This window comes from Pocillopora damicornis, chromosome 2 (genome assembly GCF_964200805.1).
Source record: "Pocillopora damicornis chromosome 2, jaPocDami1.2, whole genome shotgun sequence".
Taxonomy (NCBI): Eukaryota; Metazoa; Cnidaria; class Anthozoa; order Scleractinia; family Pocilloporidae; genus Pocillopora; species Pocillopora damicornis.
In genome coordinates, this window is record NC_142671.1 from 11,217,422 (window position 1) to 11,238,783 (window position 21,362).

A 21,362-nucleotide genomic window follows, 5' to 3' on the forward strand; every position below is an offset into this window, starting at 1 on the left:
AACTGATTTTCGACACTAAACAGTCAAAAAATAGTCTTGTCACGCCCTTGCCATGGAAAGTTAAACAAGGCAATACAGGGGGTTTTCCTGAGAAGATTCATTTATGCGGACTACTGCATAAAGTTGGCATGAGGGAGGCCTGTTTATTGGGAAAAAGATGCGATTAGAGCAAAAAATGGGTGCGAGGAAATTGCACCGATAAGAGTCAATCAGATTGCAAGGATCACCAGTGATTTCAAAAATGGATGTAACAAAGTATTTACTCCACTTTACGACTCAATTGACCACTAGTACTTAAAATTACGCACAATATTAATCCTTGATTTCCGTCAGTTCTGAGCGAATGCAATATACTACACATTCCACTGATCACCTCAAATCTGATGAGACTCTGTAAGTATTTGGGTTTTCTTGCGCCTTCGGTCACTCAATCGAATTAGGGATTGGCTTCTTTTTGTAATACGAACTCACCGGCATCTTGAGACATAATAACAGCTGAAAAAGCCACTGCACCAACAAATAAGGATGCAAGAATTTCAAATCGCACACTGATCCATTTCCCACCGGCCATTACCAAGATGTTTGCTTGATTCAGAACATCATGATGTCTTTAAGAAAGCAAGTGAACAGGACAGAATTAGTGGGTTATTCATTGCTTTCTGATCATTTGAACATATAGGGGATCAGAGACAACGTCTATCTGAGATGACGGTAGGCTCTTTACCAGCTTATCGTCTCTTCTCGGGGAGGAGCGAAGACCGGACACGAGAGATCGGCGGAAATCGAGCCGAGGATGTCGGGTGCCCGTTTTGTTCTAAGGGAAATACTATTACCTTGCAGTAACTATTTATGGAAATGACAAAATGAAGTTTTTCTTTTATCTCTATAAATCAAGTAGTTCATGTCTGAGAATCCATTGTACTAAGCCAAGATGCAAGTTGTATAAAATTAATTAAGACGAGGCAAACCCACCTGTAAAACTGATCCACAAAATCACTTTGTCGCTCTCTGGTCCGAATCGTCTCCAGTCCATCAAGGGTCTCCGAAATGTGAGAGAATACTGGACTACGACTTATGGACGCTAACCTCTTAAGTTCCCTGGATGTCTTCAAATAATACGTGGACAGGTATAGAGCAACCGAAATCAACGGTATAAGTATCAAAATAAGCCAAGGATTCATAACAGCTGGGACAATTAGTGATGCAAGTACATTTAAGGTTGAGTCGATCGCTAGTTGAGATTTCCTTGGTAACTGCTCGTCCAACCAGCCGATATCTTTCGAAAATCGATTAAGGATTCTTCCCACGGAATTCGAATCAAAGAATAAAACAGGAGCTTGTAAAGTAGCAACGACCATCTTGTCATGAAGACGCTCAGAGCATCGCAAGAAGCAGGAGAGTAATACATATGTTCTTGTCAATATAAACATGAGGGATACAACAGCAAGACATCCATAGATAACTAAGTTTGATTGATCTTTCTGATCTTGAGGGAGTTGCTTTGTCATGAACGAGAGCCACACGTCGGGAGCAACCAATATCCCTGGGCGGAAAGAGAAAGAAAAGTTAAGTAAGACTCAGGCAAAAACTTTCTATGTGTTGATTGTCTTTCGTATAAAACGGAACTAAGATTTTAATTCCTGACTTGATGTATCTTAGATACACACACACTGATACTCGTTAGGAAAGACGAAGAAACTATTTTGGCATCCAATTGATTTCAAATCGGAACAAATTCAACATTTTTTATCTTTGTCGGTAGGTCAATATTAGATGGGAATGTTGAGATTTTCGAGGGATAATTTACGCCCTCTAATTGCAGAGAGAAGTAAACCATGCTGCAAATGCAATCCAGTCTTGGATTACTTCGGACTCTAAAATGAAATTTGCGCAATCAAGGCAAGCTCTTTCTGAGAGGCTGTTTTTAAGTCTTACCTTGGGCTATTAAAGAGAAAAGGATTATCGCCAAAATCATCCAAGTTGACATTCCGCTTCTCAAATAGTCCCAGTAAAGCTTGGAAGAGATTGCACCGATTTCCCGATCTTCTTGTGGCATCAGAAGACTCCTGGTTTCCTTCGACGGAGATTCCATCCCAGCCAAGCAGGCAGCAGCTCCAATACTTTCATTTCCGTTCTCTCTGACAAATTTCTCACTTGTATTGTCTTTTGAAATCTCCATATAGAGCGGGTCAATAGTTTTATTAAGGATTCCTTTGTCTTGCAGCTCCAGGAAACTCCCTCTTTCCAGCACACGCCCCTTACACAACACAATCACTTCATCAGCGTCTTTCATGTGGTCTTCTTGATGAGAGGTCATCATCCGAGTTTTATCGCTTAATAGTTCTTTGATACACTTTTCAAATATGTGTCGTCCAACTTTGAAGTCCACGGCGCTCAGAGGGTCGTCCAAAAGATACACATCTGCATTAGCGTACACTGCGCGTGCTAAACTAACCCTAGCCCGCTGACCTCCGCTCAAAACAACACCCCGTTGGCCGACAAGCGTTTGATCAGTATCAGGAAACTGCTGGAAGTCGTCAGTCAGAGCGCAGGCCTCAATTACTCTGGTGTATTTTGAATCATCGTATGACAAACCAAACAAAATGTTGGCTCGTATGGTTCCAGAGAATACCCAAGCTGTCTGCGGAACATACGCTAAAGATCCTCGGCAGGATACTTCTCCGTGTGTGCATGGAACTTCACTAGCGATCACAGAAAGAAGAGTAGATTTCCCACTACCAACTGGCCCGGTAATGACTGTTAAACTACTTGCAGGTGTGTAAAACTCGATATCTTGAAGAATGTAGGAGTCTTGTCGCTCCATTTGCTTGTACGCCAAACTTCTCACACGCAATACCGTTTGATCTTGTGATTCATTCAAAGTGGAAGAACCTCCCATATTTTCCTGGCAATCTACTGAACTCCTCTTTATCTCAGATGAGTTCCTGGCTTCAATCTCTGTTTCTTTTCGGCTTGAACGATCACTTGAACTGATTCGCAAATTTTTCAAAAGGAGAAATTCCTCAATTCTGCCAAGCGAGGCGTAAGCTTCGTATCCCTCTAACAAGGCAAACCCGAGGAAAGTGCCGATACATATCGCGAGCATGTTGTTAAATGAAATCAACACAAAAACGTTGAATGGTGTCAGAGTTTCTTCAGTCAGCACAAGGGTAATGACTGACAACAGTGTTGCAATGATAACAGAAGTGAATCTTAGGGCCAAAACACCTGCGCGTAGAACACACATCTTTCGAATAATGGCAATTTCATCTCTGGAAAAAAAACAATTAAAATTGGGATATTTTGACAACGATTAAGTCGATGACATACATACTTAGTGGTCTTGGTGTTCTAGGCGATCTTATTGGGTTAATATATGAAGTTTGTACCATTCAGAAGAAACTACTATCACGCATGATAACTCATTTAGCACGAAATATGGAAATAGTGGCACAAAATATAGAAATGGTGGGCTGTTAAATAAGAAATAGGCTTGGATTCATTTGGCCAGAAGTAAAATTAGAATCGAGTAAGAACAAAAACAACGTTATTTCATCAATGGGCGTCTTAAACAGCCTGCATGAAACTTGAGTTCTGTATCGAGCAATTAGTTTCATAATATCTTTACATACCTTCGTGGTTTCTTGATTTGTTGGCGGTATTCATCTTCCCACGCATGCATTTTGATAGCACGTATCCCTGAGACAACCTGATTCATCAGAGAGATGCGTTGGTCTGAGACTGCTGCTGTTTGCAAGCGCAGAACAGCGCCCCCTTTGGACAGTAAGACGAAATATGGAAGGAGAAGATACAAAAAGAGTACTCCCATAAGAGACTGCCAGCCAATGTAATACACCATCAAAAACGGAAGAATGAGGAGCTCAATTAATGTAAAGAAACCAAAAAAGATCCACTTGATTGTCTCTCCTTCCAAACGCTGAACATCGTTTGAAACCAGGTCAATCACTTTACCTGTTGTGTACTGTAATAATGTGTCTTTGCTGAGTAAAAGTGTCTGGAAAAGAGGAATAATTTCTTTTTAATAAAACGTGAGCACGGTTATTGAATTTTTAGCCTTCTGATTGGCAAACGCAGTCAAGTTGTGAGCTTACACAGTAGCTCCGAGTTCACAGCTTAATTCCGACAAATATGGTCAATTATGTGAGCAAGCCGTGAAGCAGGGCGTAAAAATTTAAAACACGCATTGAAGGTATTCCATTGTCCTAAATCTTTTTACACGTCCGCGAGAAAACAAGAAGGCACATTTTACATAACAGCCTAACTCAAGTCGATCTGATCTAGCCACTGATCTCTTTCTTTGCTCGCCTCCCCTATGGAAACAGATTAATTTCCACGCGACAACGTCTCAGTTTTTGCTACTTCAGACTGCGCAAAGCTTTGTGAACTTTAAGAACGTCGACTTTCTTTCACAAGTACGAAGTTGTCCATCGTGTTATATTTATTTTTGGAATGGAATTTGCTTTTTTCTATCGGTCGTTGTCAAACCAAAGAAAAGCTTGTTAGTAGTAAGGGCTAATGATCAGTTGTGTGCGTTTTTACGAAAACAATTATCCTATTCAGACCCTCCCCTGACGACTGAATTATTACATCCTCTACATTTTATAGAAGTAAGGTACCTACCTTATGATAAACAAGACCATTCAGAGCACTACTCAGGGTTATTCCCATTAATTCACATCTGTACATAAGCGTTTGATATGAAACTTTCTGCATCAAAGAGCTGATACTCAGAGCCAGCGCACAACCATAGAGAAACATTTTCTGCTGTGGCTCCGTAGACATCAGTGATGAAATTAGATATCCAAGGAGCAAAGGGGAGGGAATACGGACTAATGAGCGAAAAATACCCATGCAAATGAGGATCATAACTTCCCTAAAGGAGATTATTCGTGTGACGCTTTTCCAAAGCTTTGGTCGTCCTCGTGGAGTTTCATGGCATTTTCTCTCTTCCTCCCTCCAGTTCTCCTGAAGATTTTCGGTTACGAATGACGTACGATTTTCTTTTGAAAGAGGTAAAAAATCACTTTGCTCCAACGCTCGTTGTTTGCCTGTTTTGAAGACACTGCTCATCCACTGGTAGAGAACATAAGAAACAAAGCCAACCCTCTGCGGAGCCTTTTCGTCGTCTTGCGAGATCTTGTTATACCCGTGCCTTGTCATCTCTAGTTAAGTAAAGCTGCACTCTAAGATAAGAAGGAGAACATGAATTAAGTCAAAACACAGACCATCAACTGTAAGTTCCTCAAATCACAAATATATAGACAACTATTATAGCATAGACATGCAGGAATTGTCTTTTGAGAAATGCATAGAGAAAATAAAATACCAACAGCGATTTTGCTGATAATTTTACAAATATAGAGAGATGTCTGAACTAAAAGCAGTAAATAATCATGTTACATGTTACCAAGTTATTAGCAGATCTATGCAAAGTTCTATGCACTTCTCTTATAACTGAACATTTTACATTTTACCATGTTAATAGAAAATCTTTGGAAATTTCCATGCACATGTCTAGATCAATTTAAAATTGATCATCTTTCATTTCGCTGTATCAATAGAAGATCTATGTAAATTTCTATACACATGTCTGCAGCAATTATTACATGACATCTTACATTTTGCCACGTTACTGAAAGACCTATGAAAAATTTGCATGCATATGTCTGGATCAATTATAACTGAGCATTTTACATTTTACACAAGCAGAAAAATAGGTTTTTTTTTCTTCGTAATATTTCTTATATTGCTTAAAATCGTTGTCCCATTTTAATAGGATACATATGTTTTCTTAGGCTTTCTCGCTAAGAAAACTTTAGTTTAATACATGTGTAATACAACCAGCATTTAGTGTTTTATACATAGCCGGGAAAGTGTAATTCATCATTCCTGATATATTTTGTAAAGTTAAGCTGTGCCATTCGTTAAAAATTCATTATCATAATTATTATAATTATTACCACTTTTTTAATTACACGTCTACTAAATCATGAAGTTGCGTTAATATATGTCCGTGGCCGTTGTGGTAGTTAATTCTTAACGGCTACTTATAATGGCCTTGTTTAAAAATTGTGAGATTGTTCAAACACACTGAGTCAAGGCTCAGTGGATACTAATAGTGGCCTTGTTCAAGAATTGTGAAATTATGGCCTTGTTTAAGAATTATGAAATTATTCAAACACACTGAGTCAAATCCACAAGGTAAATTGCCAACGTACACCAGTTTTTTTTTATTATTTTGAATATAAAGAGGAGTAAATATGCTCATCTGCTTTTTGTTTGCTACAATATCTTATACTTCTTTTGATGTAAATTTGATGCAGTGAGTTTGTTGTGGTGGCGGATTGACCGTAAACCTTTCATCTTACCGAGAAAGGAACAAAGCACTGTAGAGGAAGCCTAGAGAGCAGACAAGACTGACTTGGGTCAAACCTAGCGGGAAATTATGCAAGCTCGTATGACAGTAGCGCGTGGGTTTTTTTCAAATTTGAATGTTAAGTGAGTCGCAGTAAGAGCGTTATTTTGGTCAGAGAAACAAAAGCACGAAATAATTAGCTTTTCATAAAGACGCGAACTAGATTGAAAATATACAGACGTGTAATTACGCTTTGTTAATTGAGTGATTAGTGGGAAAGTGCGTTAAGTTTTGAATTGTAAATTAGTCATTGATTTTTTACTTCAGCTTTTGTCATGGACTGATATAGCGCGAAAGTGTCAGGGTATGTCGAAGAGTTTAACCCCTTTCCTTCTTGCCTACACAAATTTGCTCTACGTCACCGGGTAAGTAATTAGCTATTGTTAGGAAAAACTTCCTGTATTGCATCTGAAAAACTACTCAGTCCACAAAAAACTAAAACATTTAGAGTTATGTTAGTTGTTGATTTTAGCCTGAAACAGGACCCTTGAATCAATTTTGAGTTTTAATCAATTATTCAGAAAGTTGGATTATGTAATAACAAGCCCGAGGAAGCAAAGTCCAACCAAAAGAACTCCTCCTTACAAAGTATTTTCTTTGCACCTCCCATAAAGGAAAAGAAGATATTCTCCGTGGGATGCGATTATTCTAGTTGAGGTCACCTGCATGTGATAGCAATCACTATATTCGAACGATATAGAGAAGCCCTATCCCGACTGTGTTCGGCAACTTATGAGCAGCGTTTGGTGTTTGGAACCAACTAGCAACCTTGTGCATTTTTTGCCTTTCTGAACAATTTCTTAGCAACTGTCTCCGTTAAATTACTTTCCATGAACGGAAATAGATGGATAGAAACCGCCTTTATTTACAAACAACAACTTCAGCTTTTGTCATGGACTAATATAGCGCGAAAGTTCCAGAGTACGTCAAAGAGTTTAACCCCTCCTCTCCGTGCCTACACAAATTTGCCCTCCATTACCAGTTAAGTAAGTAACAAAAAACTTCCTGTATTGCATTTGAAAAACTACTCGGTCCACAAAAAACTTGAATATTTATAATTGTTGATTTTAGCCTGAATCAGGACCCTTGAATCAATTTTGAGTTTTAATCAATTATTCAGGAAGTTGAATGATACAATAACAAGCCTGAGGAAACAAAGTCCAATCAAAAGAACTCCTCCTTAAAAAGTATTTCCTTTGCACCTCCCATAAAGGCAAAGAAGATATTCTCCGTGGGATGCGATTATTTTAGTTGAGGTTACCTACGTTCCTTCATGTAAGAGCAATCACTATATTCGAACGATACAGCGAAGCCTTGTCCCGATTGTGCTTGGCAACTTATGAGCAACGTTTGGTGTTTGGAGCAACTCTTTGCGTTCCTGGCCACCTCGTTCAATTTTTGCCTTTCTGAGCAATTTCTTAGCATGCAAATTTCTTGAAAAACTCGCAGGCATATTGTCTAATATTAGAACAGATAATCGACGCACAAAAATGGCTGTCTCTGTTAAATTACTGTCCATGAACGGAAATAGATGGCTTATTTTATAAGGAAATATCGAGTAACTTTTTTAATTTTTGGCAATTTTTAAACAACTTTTTGGCATTCAAGTGAGCAACTTTCTAGCATTTTTACGAGCACATTCGGAACGGGCCTAATACAGTGTCCCCGTAGGAAGTCCACTATTTTTATTTCTTTTAGGAAATGGGAGCCACAGAGTTTAAAGATTGATAAACATTGAACAAGGCAGACGAGCTGTTGTTTAATTGGAACTATTGGACTAGTGGTCTTTCGTAATGCATGTGAAAAAACAACTCGGTCCACCAAAACTAGAACATTTACACACTAATACTGGTTGTTAATTTTAGCCTGAAACAGGACTATTTAATTAATTTTGAGTTTTACAGAACGTGTTCTGAAATGGTTTTAAAAAATATCTCGACGTTCAAAACTGATGTAATTTTCTTCTCCAAACTACCTCTTACATCCCGTTCTAACACTTTAAAACCCTTTTTTATGAAAAGACGCATTAAATAGCGGTTTGCAAACATACTTGTAAGAACCCCATCCTTGGTTTGAATTTTATAAAATTCGATTTCCATTAATCCTGCCTAAATTCCAGTGAAGTCTGTCGTTAATGGGTAAATAACCACTGCTTATTGTTTTTTCGGCTGTTTGTGGAAGCTTTCACGGACAATTGGTATACGTTACTCCTCACAAGATATCCTAGTATTAGATATAACTTGCCTTTTATACCTTTAAGCCTATCTTAGTGAGGCCATTCCCCCGAAAAGAGTCTCCTCTCTTCTGAACTAGACCGACCGGCCAAAATCGAGCGCATCTACGGGTAAATGCTGAAAATGCTGAAAATGATCTATACCCGAGGTTTGAAATATATTTGCCTGTCTGCGTGTTCATATCATAGCACCTTCACATAACTAAACAAGGCCAATAAATGACAAAGTGAACGCGATATCCTCTCGTTTCTCCCCATGTTGATAACTTTTTGAAATGTTTTGAATACATTCTCGTCGTCATATGTCAAACGTTATTGTTATGTTGCAAGAAGCATCTTAGAATTTCTAGTTAGTAAAGTTCACATATTCAAGTTTTCTGGATTCACCTCATGACGAGGAATGATGTGGCAGAAGTTGCACAAGACATACAGGGTGACAATCATCACGCAAAATCTCTATTCACTTGAAAAACGTTGCCATTCACATCAATACCTTAATTTTTAACAATTTCGTACACTACTTAAGCTTTACTTACATTGATTGAAGTGAAATACTGATGACAACCTATTACAAGTTTCTGTGGTAGGCCGATGAAGAAGAATGCCTTTTTGAAATTCACCACCACTTCGAATTCCCGAATGTTTCGATTTTGATCACCTATTAAACTTTTTTTTTTTTCAGAGGACACGGTAACGAATCCTGCAATCTGATTGGTTCTATACGCGATCCGTATTTGTGGAGAAATTGATCTTCTCGGTCCACGAAAAGCACCAGGCGAACAGGCTATCTAGCATTCAGCAGGTGGTTGGGCTGTTCAGCGACACTCTTGAGTTATTGCGCGGCAATGAAAAGTATATCAGAGGCGAAGTTGCCAATTTACCAAAAATCCTTAGTGGCCGGAAGGGTAACAAGGCATCTGAGACTGCTACGTCAGTTGAAATGCTTAACGGTATCAAAACCCCCACGGTGTTAGACTACTCAAGAAACTTTGGAAATGCAGGAAAGATAGCTTAAAGAGGACAACCCCTCTGGCGGTGTACTATTTTACAAATCCAAATTCTTGGTATCCTGTACTTGAACAGGTGACCGTACAGAGCATACAGAAGATGAGGGACTGGGTGAGTGTGAACAGTTAAAGTTAATGGCTGAATGATTTAATTCCATTAATTAATTTAACTATCTTATGTAAACATTGGCGATGGAATCGATCAGTAGATTACTTCAGCGGACGAAAAACTACACTTATCTGACAAAAAAAAAAACTTGTGAAAGTCACCGCTACATATCTTTAATTGTAATCAGTCGAAAAACTTGCGGTCCATGAAATGCCTTCTGTGGTATATCGTTCCGTGACAGAGAACTTCGGAGATTTGTTACCAGATGCAAGCGGGAGAAAAGCCGGTAAACAAAGATCATCGCGTTTTAATACAAATATATATTGAGCGGCTGTGAAGCGAAACTTGACTCAGGAAATTTGGCTCGTGCAGGTAGAAAAAGATTTGAATCGCAGCGTCAAAATTTGATGAATTATGCAACCGGAGATTTGGTAGACGGAGGATTCTATTTCTATTTGTTTTTTGTGTGGGATTTCCCACACTTTGTCAACGCCCGCGAAATTTATTTCTTTATTTATTTGTCCACGAGAGAGAAGTGCTTGTCACGTGGTTTCTATTTGCGTTCAGTGAGCCGTGAAGACTGGATTCCAGTCGGCGTTTTTTCATAGTGTATTGTACGGCGGCCATTTCTCTTCTCAGTCGTTGGGTTTTGGAGAACTTATTCGGAATTTCATGTTTGTTTCTTGGGGATTTTTGTTTCCAAGGTAAGGATAAGTCATTTCATATTTTCACGGGTTCTTTGCGTGCTTTAACTTTTCAATTTTGTTGTTGGAGCTTCACGATTAAGCTCTCACGAAAGGCGATTACGTTTGTACACCTGGTTTGTGTTCTTTCTTTCATAATCTGAGGCGTTTGTTTCGTTATTTCTTCAGGTGTCTATAACAAAAGATCTTTTCACGTAAGTCAACACGCTGAAACGCGGCTTGTGTTCAGTGCAGGTTGCACAGGAGCTTTTACGCTTTCACAAGCCAACATTTATCGGCTTGGACCTTCGGTGCGGGTTGTGTCAGATTGAAAGGAGTCATTGTACTCTCGCAAGCCCACATTTGTTGGCTTGAATGTATTTGTGCGGGTTGCGCTTCAAAGAGTCTCAGGGTGTCTCAAAGTGTCTCAAAATGTCTCACGAGTGTCTCAAAGTGTCACAAACTGAAAGAAACTATTGTTTGCCTTGAACTGTCAAGAGTGTTATCTATTTTAATAAACTGAGTTTCTAGTTAGTTGGATTGTTGTTGTTGCTCGCTCAAGCACACAAGTAAATATGGGGATCTCCATTGACCAATTCCGTTCAAGGATTGGATCTCATGAAGATTTACATCCTGATTTTAGTGAAAACTATGACCTCTTTGATGATCTCAACATTTCATCAACATCGCTGAATAATGAACCACTGATATTGAATGAATTACCTGATTTTGATTTTCGTCAAATGGTCCAGACACCCGATAAAGAGCAAAAAGAATTTTTTAAACACATTTTACATCAGATTAAAACCTCAGAAACCCCTTTCTACTGCTTCCTCAGTGGAGGGGCTGGTGTTGGCAAATCGCATTTAACAAAAGCTTTGTATCAGGCAGTGCTTAAGTATTATAACACTAGAGCTGGTGATGATTTTCATCAGATCATAGTTGTACTATTAGCTCCAAGTGGTAAAGCTTAAGGGTGACTCTCTTCATAGCACTCTGGCCATTCCTGCCAATCAATCACTGAGAAATTACAAACAGCTTGATTCAAGTAGACTAAACACTTTGAGAAGTCAATTGATTTTTGTTGATGAAATCTCAATAGAAGGAAATGGTATGTTTGCAATACAGCTAAACAATAGGCTTAAAGATATAAAAGGCTGTAGAGAGGATTTTGGAGGTGTGAGCATAATTGCTATTGGTGACTTATTCCAATTAGAATCTGTTATGGATGCTTATATTTTCAAAGACCTCAAAAATGTAGATTTATGCTGTTCTTTCTCCCAGTTTATGGCATAAACACTTTAAAATGTTTGAACTTAATGAAATCATGGGTCAAAGAGACAGCAAATTGTTTGTAGAATTACTTAATTGGTTGCGTAAAGGTAAACACACAGTAGCTGACATTGCAAAACTTAAAGAGAGCTATACAAGAAGACATCAACAACCCAATAGATGCAGCTCACCTATTTATACAGAATGCTAAAGTAGATGAATTTAAACAAAGGGCCCATAATGCAGCCACAGGAAACAAATTCACAATAACTGCTCAAGGTAGTGTTATTGGAGCTATCTCTCCAGAGCTAAGAAACAAAATACTAAGACAAATACCCAATGATCCAAGAAAAACAAAACAGTTAGCCTCAACCCTTTGTCTTGCTGAGGGTGAAAGAACACACCTTGTCATGAATGTACGAACCGAAGATGGCATGACAAATGGTGCTGGAAATGTTGTTAAACTAGTTCAGTTACATCAACAAACCAAACCATCTGGTATTGTATGGGTACAATTTGACCACTCAGATGTGGGTCAGAAAACAAGGAATGAAAAAAGACATTTGTATGTACAATGAATTGAACACACATGGACCCCAGTAAACCCTGTGACTACACAGTTTGCGGTAGGTAGAAACAGAACAGCACAAGTTGTTAGAAAACAATTTCCACTGCGTCCCGCAGCAGCAAAAACAATTCACAGGTCACAAGGTGATACTGACAGTAGAATTGTTGTGGATTTTAGTACCAGAAATACTATTCCACACATACATTATATGGGACTCAGTAGAGTGACTGCTATAGAAGGCCTATATATTTCTGATTTGTGTGAAAGCAAGATTGCTGTTAATCCAGATGGAGAGATTAAGAACAACTGCAAAACTTAAGCTTTGCATCTCCCTCTCCATGACATAACATTTTCCCTTCTTAAACTGTATTATCTTAATGTAAGGTCTCTTCACAAACACATAGAAGATATACGTAAAGACTTAATTTAACTAAGTGCTGATATCAATATTTTCACAGAAACAAGATTTAATTCTCAAGATAATAATGACATGTATGACATTGCTGGTTATGTTCTCTTCCGTAATGATAAACTTAATTCCAGCAATGGATCAAGGTCTTATGGTGGTACAGCTGTGTACAGTAAAATCCCATACTTACCTGGATACCCCTATTGTCACAATATACATGGTGTTGAAATAACAGTAATTAAGTTAGCAAGGTTTGAGGATTGGACAATCATAGGGATATATCACTCCCCAAACGTGCCTGTAAGACAACTTTATGAAGCAATAACTGAGGTATTAAATAACATTTCACCAGACAACAATATCATTACTAGAGACTTTGAAATAAATTGGCTTGTTGAAACAGACAGAAGACCTTTGTATAATTTACTAGTGAGGGATAACCACTACAAACAGTTCATATCAACTTATACAACTGACAACAACACAGTAATTGATCATATATATACAAATATATCTAACATTGATATACAAGCAGATGTTTTAGAAACACATTTCACAGATCATAAAGCTGTTTGGGCCTCATTTCACGGTGTCCAATAACAAATTACTTTATCATGATGTACATGTTTTTAAGTTAAGAGAGCAACAAAAGAAAGCAGTAAATAGTTATGAAAAGAGTTGTTTCTCTTTTTTCAGAGGAATTTGTAATGAGAAACTTGCAAAACTATTAATAAGGAAATGCTGCTTATTCATTTGGTACCAGAACAGGCCTTTTAAAATTAAGTTTGAAGTCATCCTTCTAAGAGTTGTCCAGTTTGACAACCATTTACAAAAGACAAAAATAAACTACATAACACACAGTCCTGAAATTTCAAGGCAGCTCCTTTAGCATCTTGGCTAATTTCTAACTGCAACCTTTATTGACAACCCTGCATTAAACAATTATTCCACAGTTAAGTCTGCAACCCCTCCTGAAATACTCCAGGATACCAAAAAAAACAACAACAAGCAAACAAACATATTAGTGAAGTGAGCAAACAACCACATGCGTGACTTTCACGTAATATAAAATTCGTGATTGCAGCATTCCCACGTGCGTAAAGTGCTTGTAACATACGGGAAACACACGCATGTTACACCAAAAAAACCCGCGTGTAGTACAAGAGGCCGATTACTCGCAATTTCTCGTAGTTTTGAATTTCCCTTTTGTTTTTCAGAACACCCATATACCTGTACTTTTTTACACCGATGCGATAGAAATTAATTGGAAAAACATTCCTTGAAATAGGAAGTCGTCCTGTATTTTCAGCGAAAAAGATTGTCAAGTGATCAAAACAACACCGGCCAGATTATAGTCACGTGCTCGGCAACGACTTGTGGAAAGCGATCATCTTTCATTCTTACCATCAAAACAGTCACGCTTGCATAGAAGAATAACAAAACGAAACAATTACAACGGAAAGACCCAAATTGGCGTAGAAAGAAATAATGCTGCAAATTACCATTTTTTTTATGTCATGTGTACATGTTTCCATGAGAATTTCTGTGTCAACAGCTTGCTGTCACTCACAAACTCTTCATGATTCTCGCTGGTCCTCGTTATGTTCAGCGCATGGACGATTCGAAGACGCTTCAAATTTGGTTTTTAAGTTGATCATAGCACTAATCTGAAACATTTGAAGTCCATTTCAATATAGTAAATGTCGAAACAGGCGTGTAAAGACAATAAATATCGCAACGATCAGTGCAATCATAATAGCGCCACGACTTTGGACTTACTTCTTCGGAAGGATAGATCTCGAGTTCGAAGCCGACTAATTACGAAGAGTCCACGCTAATTTGCATATCGCAGAGCGCCCACTAGAACTCGTTTCTACGCTATCGTGTATCCACGAGTTAAAAAGTAGTAGCAAAAATTTTTTCAATTTTTTTCAATGACTGTTACGAAAATATTTACTGCTCCAAGTATTTCCAGTATTGCCGTATGAACAAATAAATAGCCTAAGCCACCAAGAGGTAATTTATTTGTTGAAGACGATTACCAAACGTTCAAAAACACGCCAAAAAGCTTCCAGGGAGGGAAGGAAAGGCATATTGCTTGATAAAAGGAAAAGTTAATACCCCAGATCCCTCCTGTGAATCTGTATTTGTTCAAATAATTCCCACACAAAAATTACTATTCAGACTGTTGATTCCAGGCCTAATATCACCCCTGTAGTACAGTTGACTCACAGTGAGCGACAGGTTTGCTTTCGCTCAAAAACCCCTTCCAAACACTTTGTCAATAAAATCCCACACAAGTACGCATTGCGGACCTATTTTTTTTAACGCCCGAGGTACGCCGTCATTATTCTTCGGAGTTGAATGGTTACCATCATTCTAGATTTCTCCGTGACTCAAGCTAATTGACGAAGTGACTTATTCCTTTTCTGTTGACTTTGCTGTGGTACTTACGTTAGTCCCCGCATATCATGTAGCGATTTTAGTATTTCCAATTTGTCATGCTATCAACTTGTTCCAAAGTCTTAATCTCCAAACCTCTTCATGTCAAGTGAACAATGACAAGCACTTAACAGCGATTTTGCTAAAATCCGCAAGACCTTCAATTCGTTCCCTCTGAACCGCAAATCCGGCCAGAACATAGGCTCTATGTAGGTATCCTCTATTCTTTAGCGTATTTGAAACTGAGCGTTTTTTATTAAACGTGGAGCGTGACGAATTCGTTACTAGGAGGCATAAGGCTTCTCATTTAATAAACCACTTATTTACGCCTTTAAGTGGATAGTACGAAAAAGAGTTCATGTATCAGAAGGACTCTGTCTTTTTGAAATGTGTTTTCATTTCGAGGGTTAACTCTCCTTAAATATTTATATTCACACAGCCATCGGCTGAGAGTGTAATTGCTGCCAATTGTGTAGATTTTGGACAAGAATGCACTTTCGATTCTCTTTGAATCTCGCCAGTGGCTTTCTTAGAGGAATTTGTCACTGAGGAATAGCAGGAGTCGTGCAGGCCCGTGAAAAGTTTTTAACCTTCAAAGCAACAGCAACAGACAGTAAATACCGATTACATTCCACGCATATTCACGCTCTCTCGCTGCCACTCGACCGCGACAGGTGCAAACGACTCCCTTTTTGTTTAATTTATCTAGGAGGTTAATAATTAAATGACTTAAAGTTCGTGATATCTAATTGTTCTTCCACGTGTTGAGAAAGGTTTTGAAAACACACTTGCTGACCTTGCATTTCAAGGGTTAACTCTCCTTAAATATTTATAGTCACACAGCCATCGGCTGAGAGTGTAATTGCTGTCATTGTGTAGATTTTGGACAAGAATGCACTTTCGATTCTCTTTGAATCTCGCCAGTGGCTTTCTTAGAGGAATTTGTCACTGAGGAATAGCAGGAGTCGTGCAGGTCCGTGAAAAGTTTTAACCTTCAAAGCAACAGCAACAGACAGTGAATACCGATTACATTCCACGCATATTCACGCTCTCTCGCTGCCACTCGACCGCGACAGGTGCAAACGACTCCCTTTTTGTTTAATTTATCTAGGAGGTTAATAATTAAATGACTTAAAGTTCGTGATATCTAATCGTTCTTCCACGTATTGGGAAAGGTTTTGAAAACACACTTGCTGACCTTCTCATAAGATATTGTTATGTTCCAAGAAGCACCATAACTTTAAGTTCAGCAAGCAATTAAGTACTTGCAACTGAGTTACGCTTTGCACGGTGAAAGTAATTCACAGAAAAACAGCTGCTATTTTCAGCAATATCGTAATTTTGAACAACTGCGTGCATTTTCTTAAGTTTACTTACATTGCTTGGAAGTCAAATATGACCACCACTTCCGAAGTGCTTCGGTTCTGTTCTCAAAATCAAGTGTATCCCGTTGAATAAACCATTTTAACTCTATACGTCATAGTTTGGCCAGTTTCTCCGAAATGTATAAACAAAAGTTGCTGCCATATAAAGAAACTACGAAGCGTGAAGATTGGTCCAATACGGATTTGTCTGCATGCAAATTCGCCGATGATCGGCTAAGCTTCAGGAGTTAAGTATCCATTATATATTTCTTCAACTACTTATCGCACGAATTTGTATGAGTTAATGGTCAGAAAAAATGATTTCATCTCGCCCCGGTCTATAAATGTAATGTGGTTGTTGTTGCAGAATTCTCCACTGCGCCAAGGACAATCTCTTGGTTCGACAATCAATACGACTGTATCTTTCCGATTTCTTGCGTTAATTTATAATGTATACAATATACGAACTTTCTGCATTCAATCGTTCCCAATAACTTCTGTTCCAAGATAGTGATTCTATTTATCTGCTATTACAAAGGAAATACACGCCTGAACTACATAAAACCAAGATTGACATTACTTACGCGTGATTTACTAAAATTCCAAGCTGTTTCCTATCAATTTGATTTTAAAAGCTGTTTCCTAATTTACGCCGATCAATACTTCTGTGATTTACACCCGCACGCACGCACACCTGGCGAGCACGAATGACGCATCTTTCAACGTCACAAGGTGTTCCAACCAAACGCGCACGCACAATTTCCCTGGAAAATTCCTTATCTAATCATTTCAGAACATTATTGATTTTCAATATCACGAACATTCTTGCTACAAGTCTGCCATTACCGTGCTACGTTCAATTATACACCTAAATGTTACGTAACCCAAATGTCATCAAACCCCTGACTTAATTACTAAATTAGAAATTAAAGTGTGACGCGATACGCTTACAAGATTATCACGACAGTTGTTTTTCAATTTTTTTCTAAATAGGTATGGACTTTCAGAACAATAGGATCCAAATAAAGATCCTACATTTACATCCAGTATCAAAAGAGCTCTGCACATTTTGAAGCCGATGCAGATGAAAATATACTATCGTTACAATGACCAAATGATTGTATTTAGTTACGAACCACCACAGGCTGCCTAAGCTCCAGCTGTGAGATGATCATCTTGCACAATAACAGCTTGTATGAGAATATTTACGACCGCTCTAAGTAATAAAACAATACGTCAAATTCTCAATAAAAACTACCTCACCTTACTTTCACAGTGTATTACTTGTTATCTGACCGCTTTCTTTGATGAAAAGAACCCATTTTAGCGAGTTGTCCACGTTAAAAACCTCGAAATGGATGTGGTTGAATCTTTATGTGGTTGCTGTTGTTGTTGCGAAATCTTAATCTTACATCAAATTCTCATAACTTATTTACAAGTAAATGTGTAGCAACTAGAAGGGAGAATTAGCAATCAGATCTTGGGTATTTAAGGGTTAAAGGAAGAGAACAGAAATGCTTCCTCTCAGCCACTGATCTCAACAATGCTAGTTCTTTACACACATTTAAGTTTCTGTCAGAGATAGATAGATAGATAGATAGATGGATAGATAGATAGATAGTTTATTATCAAATAAAATACATTGCAGCCATAGGCTGAATTGCGTGCTTTTCACAATCATTGATTATATAAGACTATATAAGACTACCTACTACAAAAATGCTAAGACCTAAATAAAATTACTAACATAACTAATATAGCGAATATACAGCAGTGGAATAGCTAAAAATCTAGGTTAGCACACGCGCACATAGCCGGGATAAATGAAAATTGGAAACGGTCAGTGCGAAAGCGCGGCATAGTATTGTAAGCTGAAAAAAGCCTATCTGGCAGCAAATTATATAATTTGTGAGATGGATTTGAGACAGACAAAAACAGATCCGTACATAATTTCATGCGTCTGTTATAGAGCGAAGCTAAACCGTGCCTGTCTGAAGAGTCATGGTATGACAGTTCTGGTGAAATGATGGATAATGCGCGTCTTTGGACCCTTTCAATGTCATCACTAAGATACGCAGGTAACGCATGATGGAATATTTGTGCGCAGTATTCCAGAACAGGACGTATAGTTGTAAAATAAAAATTAATTATGTCATCCGCTGGAACGCGGGCTCTCTTCAGGAGGACTAAAAAGTATAATCGTTTGTTTGCTCTTTTTATAACATCATTGACGTGGTTATTCCACTTAAGGTTACACGAAGTAGTCACGCCTAGGATCCTAACCGACTCTACCGTCTCTAATTCTTTGCCATCGACTAAGAGGGGAGTGAAATGGTGTTTCTGCCTTTTGTAGTCGATGACCAAAACTTTGCATTTGTCAGCGTTAAGCTGCATCTTCTGTGCTTTGGACCAATCCTCCACCACTTTGACAGCGGTTTGGGCGTCACCTAATGCGTTACGCGGGACGATCTCTGCCACCGTCGTGTCATCAACGTACTTCCAAGTTTGGACATGGGTAATTCTTAGATCGTTTATCATTAGCAAGAAGAGCCATGGCCCCAATTTTGTCCCCTGAGGTACACCAGCTGGTACAGGGCCCACTCAGAGAAACAATCAGCAGATAATTTTACGCGTTGGTAGCGATGCACTAAGAAGTCGACTACCCAACGTGCTACTCCCCGAGGGATATCAAGACTGTAAATTTTGTGTGTGAGCAGTTGATGGTCAATGTAGTCAAAAGCTTTGCGGTAGTCAAACAGGACCACCCTGACAGCAGATCCCGTGCCATCAGTTGCGCGCGCCCAGTGATGGAGCATGGACGTCAGAGCTAGGGCCGTGGAGGATTTCGGTAAGGCTCCAAACTGGTCTGGATCGATAATTTTCGACACAGCCGGACCGATGAACGCAGATACCACGAAATCTTCGGCTAATTTGGAAATTATTGGTGTGAGGGAAATGGGTCGTAAGTGCTTGTTGATGACTTCGACAGATTTCTGTTTAGGAATGGGTACCACATCCGCCAGCTTCCAAGATGGGGGAAGTTGTTGCTCAGCAAAGCTAAAATTAAGGATGGAAGTCACTGGCTGAGCTATAAAGTCAGCATATTCCCTAAACACCCAACTAGGTATCCCATCGGGACCCGCAGCCTTGCGGGGGTTCAACTTTCTGATTGCGGTCAAAACATCGACCTTAGAAATGGTTACCACCGCCGAGTTCGCTTCGAAGGGTGGAATAGCATCGAGTGGCGAGAAAGACTTCATTTGGTCCAGAAAGGCAGAATTAATGGCATTTGCGACAACACGGTCTGGAAGATGGTGATCCAGTTCCTCAACGTGGAGTGGCGAACGCAGATTGTCAGAACCTGATGCAGGAGTCATCCCAGCAATACGCTTGACCTCGCCCCACCATTGGGAGGGCTTGGTGTTCTTTAGATGTTTAACTTTAGAAGCAAAAACCTCTCACGAAGAGCTTTCCGCTCCCGGTTAACAGTATTTCGAAGGTGACGGAAGCTGGCTAAATCCCCTGACATAAAAGCTTGCAGACGCTTGGCGATTAGAGTCTTAAATTCAGGAGTAATCCACGCAGGGTCATTAAGATGAACCTTAGATTTCACTGCGGGCATGATAGCATCCAGACCTGCGGTGATGATGTCACACAGTTGTCTAGAGCGATCATCAATATTAGGGGCAGAATCCAAAATGGACCAATCAACGGCTGAAAAGAACCGTCCTAGTTCGGCTTTCCTACTAGCACGTGTGTCACACCTCGAAATTAACTTTCTGTTAGGCCCAGCGCGGGATGGCCTCTTTTTAGTGCGGACGATGACCACGTTATGATCTGAAAGACCAAACGGTGGCAGGGTGTAAACAGCGTTCTCGTCATACGTATGTGACAAGTTGGTCAACACGAGGTCCAGTATCTTATCGCCTCTCGTTGGCTTATCGATAATTTGCTTCAACTTGAACTGCGGTGTGAGGCGGCTAAGGCTCAACCGATTAAAATCGCCGCACACGAATATACCACAACCGGGATACTGGCCCACAATGTCAGTCAGTGTAGTAGTAAGGTGGTTAAGCATACCACTAGTGTTAACGCCTAACTGTGGGTGGTAGACAGTACCAGCAACCAGGCAGGGGAATCCTCTAGGCAGCCTCCTTGGCCTAAGCCACACCCAAAGTGACTCAAAATCAGGGTCCGAAAATTCATCGAGCGGTTTAAATTTGATGGAATCATGGATGTAAAGTCCTACACCACCATGGATATCCACACAACAATTTCTTGCGATAAACGAGTAACCAGGAATATTAACTTGGCTGTCACTGATGGTCTCACGTAACCTAGTTTCTGTGAAGAAACCTAAATCAGGCTTTACGTTCAACATCACAGATCGCACTTCGTCGATTTTAGGCGCTAACTACTGTGTGTTTGCTAGTAAGATGTTCATGCCAAACTCGTGTTCCTCTCGTCGCGGTCGACAGTTTATCACGGAGATATTGGACGGATTACGGCCTCGGGGTGCCGTACTTAAGGTGCGATGGCGATTTTGCGATCCGATTACCGTGACAGGTTGATTGTTTATCGAACCGATGGGAAACGTGTCAAGTTGAATATTTAATTGAGACGGAGGGGGAATATGCAAAACACGTCTTTCCGGTAAATTTCCAACCGTTGGTGAACAAAATGTTGATTCCAGAGAAGGAGTGGCGCAGAAATTATTAGTACGATGCAGAAAAGTGGTAGAGGTGGTAGTGCATGATCTCCTTCGACCACCACGAGTTCCGCGCCGAGTAGGTTTCACCCTCGAGATGCCAAAATGAATTAATCGCCGCCATACACCGG

At 39.4% G+C, this 21,362-nt stretch overlaps 2 protein-coding genes and 1 long non-coding RNA gene across 4 annotated transcripts in view; 1 reads left to right on the forward strand and 2 right to left on the reverse strand.

Annotated features, from left to right (window-relative positions):
• The window catches only part of LOC113670833 (ATP-binding cassette sub-family C member 4-like), a 30,202-nt gene that overhangs the window by 2,235 nt on the left and 6,605 nt on the right, over positions 1-21,362 (reverse strand). Inside the window, exons 1-6 of one of the 2 annotated variants that reach the window (XM_089195491.1) lie at positions 16,537-16,634; positions 4,642-5,204; positions 3,633-4,015; positions 1,936-3,272; positions 973-1,543; positions 472-608 (exon numbers count right to left, since the gene is read on the reverse strand). In XM_089195491.1, coding sequence (XP_089051617.1) covers positions 472-608; positions 973-1,543; positions 1,936-3,272; positions 3,633-4,015; positions 4,642-5,181 — 2,968 coding nt within the window. In that variant the 5' untranslated portion in view covers positions 5,182-5,204; positions 16,537-16,634. Of the gene's footprint in view, positions 1-471; positions 609-972; positions 1,544-1,935; positions 3,273-3,632; positions 4,016-4,641; positions 5,205-16,536; positions 16,635-21,362 lie in introns of those variants that run through there. The other variant, XM_089195492.1, reaches the window with a different exon arrangement.
• On the forward strand, positions 9,717-11,002 carry LOC149049876 (uncharacterized). Its single transcript, XR_016183426.1, has 2 exons — positions 9,717-10,489; positions 10,658-11,002. It is a non-coding gene; the product is annotated as an uncharacterized LOC149049876 (long non-coding RNA).
• On the reverse strand, positions 18,128-19,673 carry LOC149049877 (uncharacterized). Its single transcript, XM_089195494.1, has one exon. The coding sequence runs from the start codon at positions 19,059-19,061 to the stop codon at positions 18,306-18,308; it is 756 nt and encodes a 251-aa protein (XP_089051620.1). The 5' UTR covers positions 19,062-19,673; the 3' UTR covers positions 18,128-18,305.